The sequence below is a fragment of the Nymphalis io genome, chromosome 10 (assembly GCF_905147045.1).
Source record: "Nymphalis io chromosome 10, ilAglIoxx1.1, whole genome shotgun sequence".
Taxonomy (NCBI): Eukaryota; Metazoa; Arthropoda; class Insecta; order Lepidoptera; family Nymphalidae; genus Nymphalis; species Nymphalis io.
Window position 1 is genome coordinate 55,931 of NC_065897.1, and position 11,438 is coordinate 67,368.

General features: G+C 37.6%; 2 protein-coding genes across 2 annotated transcripts; one reads left to right on the plus strand and one right to left on the minus strand.

Annotated features, from left to right (window-relative positions):
* Window positions 1–362: 362 nt before the first annotated feature.
* On the plus strand, window positions 363–4,373 carry LOC126771191 (retinol dehydrogenase 11-like). The gene is made up of 4 exons (XM_050490945.1): window positions 363–399; window positions 1,257–1,289; window positions 3,471–4,305; window positions 4,364–4,373. Exons 1-4 carry the CDS (start codon window positions 363–365, stop codon window positions 4,371–4,373), a joined length of 915 nt encoding a protein of 304 aa, XP_050346902.1.
* Window positions 4,374–4,540: 167 nt separating this feature from the next.
* On the minus strand, window positions 4,541–11,056 carry LOC126771431 (carotenoid isomerooxygenase-like). Its single transcript, XM_050491299.1, has 13 exons — window positions 10,943–11,056; window positions 10,425–10,536; window positions 10,162–10,308; window positions 9,789–9,899; window positions 9,592–9,686; window positions 7,530–7,610; window positions 7,232–7,312; window positions 6,657–6,781; window positions 5,774–5,947; window positions 5,427–5,583; window positions 5,135–5,196; window positions 4,876–4,974; window positions 4,541–4,723 (listed from the first exon to the last, which is right to left on the minus strand). The coding sequence occupies exons 1-13, from the start codon at window positions 11,040–11,042 to the stop codon at window positions 4,541–4,543; spliced, it is 1,527 nt and encodes a 508-aa protein (XP_050347256.1). The 5' UTR covers window positions 11,043–11,056.
* Window positions 11,057–11,438: the final 382 nt, after the last annotated feature.

Sequence of the window (11,438 nt, forward strand, 5' to 3'; positions counted from 1 at the left end):
CATCAGATATTCTACCGCAAAACAGCAGTATTTGGTATTGTTGTGTTTCGGTTTGAAAGGTGAGTGAGCCAGTGTAATTACAGGCACAAGGGACATAACATCTTAGTTCCCAAGGTTGGTGGCGCATTGGCTATGTAAGCGATGGTATGTAATTACACTGGCTCACTCATCCTTCAAACCGGAACACAACAATAACAAGTACTGCTGTTTTGCGGTAGAATATCTGATGAGTGGGTGGTACCTACCCAGACGAGCTTGCACAAAGCTCTACCACCAGTAAAACATATATCGGAAAAGAACCATCCTCCTCGTTCCGAAAACCCGTCGTCAGAGATTTAGTGTCGTGACGTCATTTGGATTATATGGGAGCACAAATCACCGAGCTCACACTATCAGTGAGTAAGTAAAGTTTCTTACTTTTTTTTTCTCGCAGTGGAAACCTTCAGAAAGGTACCCGGGTCCTATGGGGGTGAAACCGTAAAAGTAAAGTTTCTTACTACTGTAACCAAACGATTAACAACAGCTCATCAACTGAGGTCGTGACCTCCTCATGTCCTCGCTATCTGTCGCCTGCACCTGTGTTACCATGTGATTTTCGTCATTTAATTAAATTAAATTTTATTCGGGGTAATTTTTTTATTTTGTATTTTAAGATCGATTACATTGATAGAACCGACTTACGATACCTAATAACCACTTCACGGGTTCTTGTTTACACCTTTTACCTATTTATCATTATAGCCGAGAAACATTTGAATAGTTCGTTTTTAATTTTAATATTTTTGATTATTTAAAAGCTTAAAACGCCATACAAAAAATTAAGTGTGCCCTTTTTTAAAATTTTACGAATAACAGTAAAATTTAAATTCTTGCGCAAGACAATAATTTATAGAAAAAATATTATAAAATCCTGGATGGTTTTTTTATTTTTGTTTTGATGGGATAGAAGATTCGTATGGCTTAAAAGATAGGGCGTAATCCTGGGGCCGTGGATGCGTGAGGTGGGGGCCTCGCGTGTCCTATTTCAGACGGCCCTGAGAAGGACAGGGGGGGAGGCGAAATTACCTTTGCCCTGAGGGGAACTCCGCCGAGCCACGAGCGGAGTACAGCGCGAAAGAGGCCGCGGATGCGTTATATTAAAACGATCCCGCAGCCTCTCCGATCCATGCTGAGGACGGCCATCGCAGTAATTTTAATAGGTAAGAATCCCACATAACCCGGTTCCACCCCCATGAGACCCTGGTACCTTACTTAAGGTTGCCACTGCGAGAAAAAAATAAAAAAAGAAGGTTCGTATGGACATGTTCGCAAAAAAAAATTATATATAAATATACTTTTGGGTGCAAATAACGTAATGCAAAATATACGATGTCTCAATATCCTTTTTTTTAAGACTGGAAAAACGTGTTAATCGTTTCCCCCACGGGAACGGGGGATTATATGGACTCGCCGGTGTCTAAGGCGCCGAGTGCGCCCCGAACATCGGAATACCCACTAAAAAACCAGCGGTACCCTTTCCGCCGTAACGACGAGCGCCACGGGATCGCTTGCGCATGCTACCGTGACGCTCTGAAAATATAAATGTCCCAAGGCCTGTCGTTAAACATAGCCGGCTTTGATTTTAGTGAGAACTGTTATCATATGGAAAGGTTTTATGTTGCATGCTCCATAGTGAGCTCTGTGAGTAACTTAGTAATTTAAGCCCCCAAAGGAAAATCCGCAAACGTCATTTACAAAGAAGTGCTTCGATTATTAATTATAAATACAGTTTTCAGAGACTTGATAAATTTTGTTTAATCTGAGTTTGATAGAAAAAAAAATTGTGCGCTTGCTCATTTACAGTATTAACTATATCCTACAACGTGGATAGATGACCGGAATATTTAAACAACAGAATCATAGATCGAAAGACATGTTTAAAATAAACTGTTCTTCAACGCATTAAGGCACTATAAAATATATTAAGTGAAACTATATGGATCACAGTACGTTCACTGATGATTATAAAAGAATTAGCTTAAATCTAGCTAAAATTAAATCATCTAAACTCACACAAGTATAGGTTTCAATATGGAATGATAGGTCACGTATTTGCTCAGTTGTTAACATTACAATAATGGTCTAAAATCTGGAATAATTCTAGATTTTTATAACATTACCGCCAACTTAAGAAAGGCCCAAATTATCATTAGGGTGTAAATTTAAAGAAATTAAAATAATTACTGTCACTTCTCAATATATATTTAATAATGTTATAAATGTACGTAAAAACATAAAGCATAAGTACTATTACCCGATCACACAGGTTAATAAGTCTTTTGTAGGACAATGTATATGCTTTTACAACTGCATCCCAAAAAACATTTAGAAGTATTCAATTGTGAAATTTGAAAAAATCAGTAAGGTCCCTTAATGATTTTTTCAAATTTCAATTTTACATAACATTAGGAATAAAACGATCACTTCTAGGCCAATTAAAATTATATCATTATATTTCGTGTACAATTGTTCATATTACTTATAATTGTAAAATATGAGATAAAAATGCCGCTAAGTTTCTTTCACAGTTCTTGTGAGGTTTGAGCTGATTACTTCCGAACTGGTGGTAGAATTTTGACAATCAATATATTGAATACAGATTTCTGAATTTGACTACACAGATTATTCCTATCACAACGTTTTTTGCATTAATTCTGATAATAATATTTAACGTTCCTGAGAAACACGAATAAATAATCCAATGCAGACAAAATCATTATAATATGATTTTAACAATCATTTTAATTTACGAAGCGTATTTTACGCTTCGTAAATTTTAACAACAATAATAACACATAAAATAAGCAAAACAATACATGCCAGACATGAACTCATCAATGCTACTATACCGTAACCGTAACAGCCTGTGAATGTCCCACTGCTGGGCTGAAGGCCTCCTCTCCCTTTTTGAGGAGAAGGTTTGGAGCTTATTCCACCACGCTGCTCTAGTGCGGGTTGGTGGAATACACATGTGGCAGAATTTCAGTGAAATTAGACACATGCAGGCTTCCTCACGATGTCTTCCTTGAATGCCGGAGATGAATTATAATCACAAATTAAGCATATGAAAATTCAGTGGTGCTTGCCCGGGTTTGAAACTACGATCATCGGTTAAGATTCACGCGTTCTTACCACTGGGCCATCTCGGCTTTTACTATACATACTATATTAATTACGGCAACTGCTCTTCGAAAATAATATATAAACGTTGACGAGATAAGTATAAGAACAAATATTGAAATACTCGCAAGTAATGAACACCATCTTAAACATTTGTATTGTATCTTTTATAGTATTTTTTAAAATTGAAAATATCACAATGTGTTTTAAGTTAACAGCGATTTTTTTAATGTCCATAATTTTATGGTTTCGTTATTTTCGTAAATATTTTACATATAAATGTACATGTGCTGTATCTCTATTGGGAAAAGTTGTGATAATTACTGGAGCCAATACAGGAATTGGATATTATACGGCTTTAGATCTAGCAGCTAAAGGAGCCAGAGTTATATTAGCCTGTCGCCATGAAGGCAAGGGTTTGTCAGTTCGAGATAGAATCATTACCTCAACTGGTAATTCGAACGTGGTCTACAAACATCTGGACTTATCATCGTTAACTTGTGTAAGAACCTTTGCGAATGATGTAATTAGAACAGAAGACCGACTAGACATACTTATAAACAACGCAGGAACGTATGGCGCTAGCGACAAGTATACAGAAGACGGAATAGTCGAAGGACTTCAAGTGAATTACTTCGGGCACTTTCTACTTACACTTCTTCTATTTAATTTACTGAAAAAATCAAAACCTAGTAGAATAATTAACGTCAGTTCAATTCTACATTATTACGGATTCATAAAAATTGATCATATCAACGAAATCGGAAGAAAAGACCTCATTACATATATTAACAGTAAACTATGCAGTGTTTTGTTCTGTGTTGAGTTTGCAAGACGATTTCATGGAAGTGGCGTGGTGTGTAACTCCGCACACCCGGGTATGATCGACACAGCGATAAGTGCTCAAGCGAATTTCTTCTTCAAGTGGATGTTTAAGATTTGCTGCTGGATATGCTACAGAAGTACTGAAGAAGGCGTCCGGACTATCACACACCTTGCGGTATCGAAAGAATGTGAAAATATTTCGGGAAAATTTTACATGAATTGTGTACCACGATATTTGTTCCCCAATGCACGCAATCCTTCCGTAGCGAGTAGTCTCTGGAGTCTTTCGGAGGAGCTGGTCGGTACAAAACTTGTACAAAGGTATATCACTAGTCAGGGTTTAAAGATTACTAATGAATAAAAACACTAATTGCTTCAGTCATTTATAACGTTCTTTTAATGTATTTTAAAAACTACATATTGGACTTTAATTCTAAAAATAAAAATAAATGATAAATAAATGATTAATATAAATATTTAATTTAGTATAATTTTATTGAACCTCTGGATGAAGTTGATATTTAAATGGCAGTCAGGTGCTTAGAATGATTTTCTTTTATTTTATTGAAATTTGCTCAGGGAAAAACCAGCCGTGGAAACATTTAGGCACTTGTGAAGGGGTTAAGAATTCAGCTCGCGCAATCTCTTGTAGGTCTGTAGCGTTTAAAATTATCAGTGTCACTGCGTTGTCAATCTTTCCCCATACTACCGCACTCAGCAACACGCCATCGTCCTCTCCCTACAAACAAATTATGTTAAATTTAAAATTATTATTATATACTAAACACTTCGTCTTATTAAATTTGTGTTACATAGTTTATCATTTTGTATTATATAAAAAATATATAACCAAATGGGATTTTAAATACGTTAAAGATTTTTATATCGCACCTTCGCATCGGGATGAGCTATAAACACAGGCTCGCTGGGGTACCCGTCATATTCACGCCAAGTCTTTACCTCACCAGTTAGGGTATCTATTTTAATAATCTAAAACACAATAAACTAAAGTTAGAGATTAATAAATATCAATATTGTTAATGAGAAATGTTATCAGTTATTAAATGTCTTATTACCCGATCTATACGTGAAAATATAAACATTAAATATAATCATATTATCAGAAAATAAAGTAAAAGTGACTCCTTACCGAACCAGCGAATTTCGATCTAACTTCTGATCCTATTCCGTAGAAGTATCTGTATGATCGCCCTAAAAAACGTTTTTAGGGTTTATTTTTTAACATAAATAAAACTGTATAAAGAGTAATTGATGAATATTGTTTGTAAAGGTGTCAAGTGAAAGGTAGGTAGTGTGGTTATTCGATGTGGTTATATGGCCGACTAGCATTGAGGAGGAGAAGGAGGAGGAACGCTCCTCGCGTTGTAAAATGTATTATTAGTGTTAGGTGAGTACACAAATATAAAGAATTGGTAACTTACCATTATAAGCATCATAATTTATTCTTGGTGCTTCGATTCCAACGTCTGCCAGTAAACGTGCTTCAACTTTAGCGAAAGGTGGCGTATCCAATGGAATCTCAAACCTCTTTGGGCGGCACTGGCACCATTGTCCGTAGTCGGGGTTACTGTCGGCGTTCTTTAAACAGTATTGATTTATTAACAAGTCAATAAACATTAATGAACAAAAACTATCAATTTTTTTTATATTAGGTGTCATATAATTAATTTGTTATTATTGAGACCTTCAACTGTTGTGCAAGGTTTTATTAAATTAGCTATTTATAAAAGATAAATAGCTCACGTAATAAGGATGTAACGAGTACTACCTTAATAGCTTCGACGTACATCGCATCAATAATCTTCGCGTCTTTGTATGAACAAACGTCAATAGTCAGTTTGCCATCCATCTCGAACGAATTGATGATATGCATGAAGAAGAACGTGTCGGCTCGGTAGCGGATGTTCTCTCCCGTATTACGATTTATTAGCAGGATTTGCGTCTGAAATTATTTAAGTAGTAAAAGGCAAATAATAAGAATATAAGAACTACGATCCGGTCCGGGCACACACTAACAGTGTGTGTGTGTTTATTTATATCAAAAAGTTTGACAGACTGTCAAATGGGCCCGTTGATGGTAAGTGGTCACCACCGCTCTTAGACTAGTACCTTAAGAAATATTAACCGTCCCTTACATCACCTATGCGCCACTGACCTTGGAAACTAAGATATGATGTCCCTTGTGCCTGTAGTTACACTACCTTATTTACCCTTCAAATCGGAATTTAATAATACTAAGTCTTTGCCTGTATTTATTTAAAATTGCTCTGTATTTATTTAAAAAAGCCAAGATGGCGTAATGGTTAAAACGCGTGAATCATAACCGGTGATTGTGGGTTAAAGCCCGTACAAACACCACTGAATTTTCCTATACTTAATTTGTGTTTATAGTTCATCTCGTGCTTGATCGTGCTTAGAATATGTGATGAGTGAGTGGTAACTATTTAGACTGGCTTATTTTATTAATTAATAATGATATTATACACGTAAAACGAAAGAGATATGTTACTAGCGCGCGCAAATTGAAGACTCAAATACGTCCCGTTTTTATAATAATAATAATCTTTTTCTTTTTTCTCAAATGTAATGTAATGTAAAGTAGTAACTATATGCCCATCGAATATTTATCAGTTGTTATTCACGAAACTTACCTCGTACTCAGGATACCAGGACAAAGTCGATGAAAATGGTTTATTTATTATAATATTTTTCATCATACCAAAGGCCGATATAGCAAGTGGCTGCTCTATTATTACGTAATAGTTGTCAGTTATACCTGAAACCAAAATCATATAGGTATATGTGTAAAGATGGTGTCACCAATAAGGGTTGCCATCGAGCAAATTGACGATCGTAAAACTCTACCAAATCCATTTTTAAACTATTTACACAATTGCTCAACCTAGTCTTCAAATAAAACCGTTTCACGCTGGACCGGCGCCTAGGACCTACTAACCAATTATTCTACCGCCAAATACAAATACTACCAAATCTATTGCTGTATTTCGGTTTGCAGGGTGAGCGTCATAGATCTCGTGGTTATTGGCTTGTAAATAATGTCAGAGTTAGTTTACTGTTTGTTTACATTTCCTGTGTATATGTTAGAGGTCCATTCGCTATCAAGTGGTCGTCGTCTTATCTTAACCCGCGATTTGGCGGTCCCCGTCTGTCTTGTACGGTCTTATAAGTACTTAAATGTCAATAGTTATATTAATAACGTAGTTACCAAACGAGTGCATGTACGTCGGCGAGAAACGCCATCGAGGTTCAATAGTACTGACGACTTCAGCAGAGTCGAACATATCTCCTGGAAACGAAACATTCAATATGTACGTTTGTTTAAGTCACTTCACTTTCGATTCGCCATTTTCAGAATTTAAATGTAGAATTTACATGAAGACAAGAGACAATAAGTATTTACTATTCCCCATCAATTCAATTGCATACAATCTCCATCAATTAAATTAAATTACATAAAAATCTTACGCTATAAAATGATTATGTTCTACAAAGAAAATTTTTACCTTTAGTGCTGTAAGAAAACTTTACGATCACATGTTTTAAAAATCCTCTGATAATTTGTACCCCAACATTGTAAACGTCACCTAAAACAGAGCACATATAGATATTCATTCGCAGTTGTAACTGATATTATTAAAAAACTTCGACTTAGGTACTTATTACCAAATATCCTACCGCCAAACAGCAATACATAGTATTGTTGCGTTCCGGTATGAAGGGTAAGTGGGTAATATTTCTTTGACTGCCTCGTTGGCCTAGTAGCTAGATGTAAGGCCGCAGACCTGGAGGTCCTGGGTTCAAATTCCAGGTCAGACAAATAAAAAGTTATTGGGTTTTTCTGTCGAAAATTCTCAATAGCAGCCCGGAGTATTGAAGTTGGTAATGAGTACACTTCCGTGCCACAGAAAGCACGTAAAGCCATTGGTCCTGCTTCTGACCTCTTTCAGGTTGTGTCTCATGCAGAGTTAGGGAATAAAGAGTGCACCTGCGTTTGTGCACACTCTTGTGCAGTGTTATAATATGTCCTGCGCAGTTGGGTAATCTCTCTTTAGATTGGCCGCCGTAGCCAAAATCGGTCTGGAGGACCTTATATTATGGTCCGTGTTGACTTACTATCAGGTGATCCACATGCAGTCTGGCATAATTGCCAAATGTAAAACCTCACCGTCTCGGGCTCTACATGACATCCATTTTGAGGATGTCTCCTACGAGATCGCACCTCGGCTCAAGACGTAGTCGGAGGGGTGGGAAGCGCTTCTGTACGAAGCACCATACTAAATCACGACCGATTTCGTGATGTCGCAAGTCTAGGACCTTGTTTCCGCCGGCGAAAACGGTGTATGTGTGTCGGGTGTAGTGTTTTCCCTTCGAAGGGAGCGTTTGCGACAGTTATGCTGTCGTCTTTGTCATCTAGGACGTGCATCGGACGCCTGAGTCTGTGTGGGAGGTTACCTCTGAGGGAGGTATATGAGCAGGCCTGCGCTATCAGCGGATTACCGTGTCATTTAGCTCTCTCAAAATACGCCGTAGAGAGAATCTTGAGATACTTGGCGATCGAATCGATTTTGAAGTCCTTATGTAGGTCTACGTTACGTACGTACCATGGCGAGTTGGTAGCGATATGAAGAAAGCGATTTTGTATCATCTGCAGTCGTCTGATCTGACACGGTGAGCAGTGGACAAAGACAGGGCTCGCATAGGTCATTATGGGACGTATGAAGGTTTTGTACAATGTCGTCTTATTTCTAAGGGACATTTTACTCCTCCCACATAGCATCACATATAGTCTTCCTAGTACGAACGCTGCCCTGTTGCGTACTCTTTTGATGTGGGACTGGAAATTGAGTCTCCTATCGAGTGTGACTCCTAAGTATTTTACTTCGGATTTCCACGGGATAGGTTGGTCGAAAAGGGTTATATTTCCCGGGTTGCCCATATGATTCCTAATATAAATAGGATTGCGGGTGAAGTGTACTGCTACACTTTTATCCGGATTAACTTCAATTCTTCACTTCCGGAACCAATCGCCTAGTGCGTTGGCCGTGGATTGGAGACGCTTTGTCATGACTGCCGTCGAAGGCGTGGTTGTGTATAAGGCGGTATCGTCCGCGAAGAGGGCTAAGTTAACTTTTTGGGTTGAATTTGGAATATCATTCGTGAATAACGTATAGAGTATCGGTGATAGTGCGGAGCCTTGAGGGACTCCTGCCCTGATGGGGAGAGGTGATGACAGAGTACCTTCGACTCTGTAGCGGAAAATACGATTCGTCAAGTATTCTCGTATGATGAGAACGAGTCAGTCTGGCAATCCTAGAGTATATAGTTTATATAATAAACCATTGTGCCAGACTTTGTCGAATGCTTTCGCTACATCGAAGAATAGGGCACCCGTCGAGGTGGTTCTACCGATGGCGAAACCCTTGAGTATGTCTTCCGTTAGGCGGTGGACCTGATTGACGCACGAGTGCCCAGCTCTAAAACCGAACTGTTCGTTAATCTGAGTCTGTTTGGCCTCTACGTGGGCTAACGCGGGAAGGGACACTAACAAGGTTATATTATACTTACCGTTCGGCATGACGTGAGGGTGCGCCGTGTGGCACACGATCAATGAATCGATAAGGGTCTTCCTTTCTATTGTCTCGAGTGACTTCGGATTTATTCTAGAATTATTTTCATTAGAAATTGTTTTATGGGATTAGTAACTTTCAAATTGTACGAATTAACGTACTTTATTTTTTTAATAATACCGTGAAAAATCTCACCTGAATACGGTGGGTACCTCCGTCATGGCGTAAACTTGATCACCAAATGGATGTACAGAGATGCCCGCATTATCTGTTATAAATGCCATTGGATCAAAAATCGAAGATATTCTGAAAAGCGACAACCACAATAATATCAACGGTCGGTCGGTCGGTCGGTTATCAACATATGAAATACTGAAAACCGAGTTACGGTATCTTTTCAATTTTATGTTTATTATAGTCAATGTCCACAGACCGACATTCATAAAAAAATACCTTTATTTGATAGAAATACGGTCTCAATTTTGATTTAATACAATTTTTTCTTTACAATTTATATTTTACTATCTTTTGTTCTTGCATCGATGTTCAATATAAATAAATAACTTACCGATCAAATATAGTATGGCACGGGTCTGGCACTGACTTCGTTCCGAACTCAGTGATGACGATGCGATTAGCCTTTTTATTTTTCTTTAATGTTTCTGAGTTCAAAAACCGGCATTGGTAAGTCACTTTACCCTTCTTTATACCGAATCTGTGAGATGGGAGTTTATTTAATAGATAATTAATTATAGAGTGCATGTGCATTACATGACGCTTTAGCGGAGAACATAAAATTCTTAATTTTCGAATGAAGAAAACCTTATCTACCTGTGCAAGAGAGCTGATCCATCAAAAACATGTACGTATTCCGTTGAACCGATTCTGATTGTCCCCGGTCCATTTCTAATCAGCGTCCCACTCAACCACGATGGAACTTCACCTAAAATTAATCAATTGGGTGTTACCATTTGTAAATAACATGTTTTATTTGTTAGTAGATGAAAATACATTTTGTGCATTCAAATAATTACCGATTGGTGAAGCGAGCGTGTAAATATTTATGTTTTACTTCAAATACCTGGTTGTATAGTGGCTAGACTACGAAGCAGATTGTTAGACTACGAAGCAGAAGCAGACTACATTCAGATATCCTGGATATAAATATCGGGCCACGTCGAAATAATTTATCGAAATTATCTTTCAAGTTATCTTTTAAAAAAGTAAAGTTATCTTTAGATTCGTAAGGGAATAGAGAGCGCACCTGTGTTTGCAAAGAAGACGGCTGCCCTATAATTTGTATTGGTAGTTGTCTAATCTTCCCTGAGAGATACCAATATTGTACATACCTTTGATTTTGCCTTCTAAGGGTTTTCTGACTTCCTCTTCACAGCATCGGAGCCAGGTCCCCATGTCATACTCCGGATACAAATTATCAGTTTTAGACATTGTTAAAGATTTGATTGTTTCAACTAAAGATTGTTTCAGTTAATTTTCTGTAATTTTAACACGACATATTTAATTTGTTCATGCCCTGTTATTCTTTAATAGTTCCAAGTTTTTTTGTGATCATTGTGTTTGAATATATGAATGCACATTAGTAACGAATTTCAATTAATCAAATGGCCCTGTGGTAAGAACGCGTGAATCTTAACCGATGATCGTGGGTTCAAACTCGGGCAAGCACCACTGAATTTTCATGTGCTTAATTTGTGATTATAATTCATCTCGTGCTTTACGGTGAAGGAAAACATCGTGATGAAACCTGCATGTGTCTAATTTCACTGAAGTTCTGCCACATGTGAATTCTACCAACCCGCATTGGAGCAGCGTGGTGGAATAAGC

Bases quoted from the DNA above. Each gene is read 5' to 3' on its own strand.
- LOC126771191 (XM_050490945.1), top strand. From the start codon at position 363: ATGGGAGCACAAATCACCGAGCTCACACTATCAGTGA. The intron at 400-1,256 runs GTAAGTAAAGTT...ACCTTACTTAAG, and splicing joins CGAGCTCACACTATCAGTGA to GTTGCCACTGCGAGAAAAAA. The intron at 1,290-3,470 runs GTTCGTATGGAC...TATTGGGAAAAG, and splicing joins GAAAAAAATAAAAAAAGAAG to TTGTGATAATTACTGGAGCC.
- LOC126771431 (XM_050491299.1), bottom strand. From the start codon at position 11,042: ATGTCTAAAACTGATAATTTGTATCCGGAGTATGACATGGGGACCTGG. The intron at 5,584-5,773 runs GTAGTACTCGTT...TACTGTTTAAAG, and splicing joins TGTACGTCGAAGCTATTAAG to AACGCCGACAGTAACCCCGA. The intron at 5,197-5,426 runs GTAAGTTACCAA...AACGTTTTTTAG, and splicing joins AAATTATGATGCTTATAATG to GGCGATCATACAGATACTTC.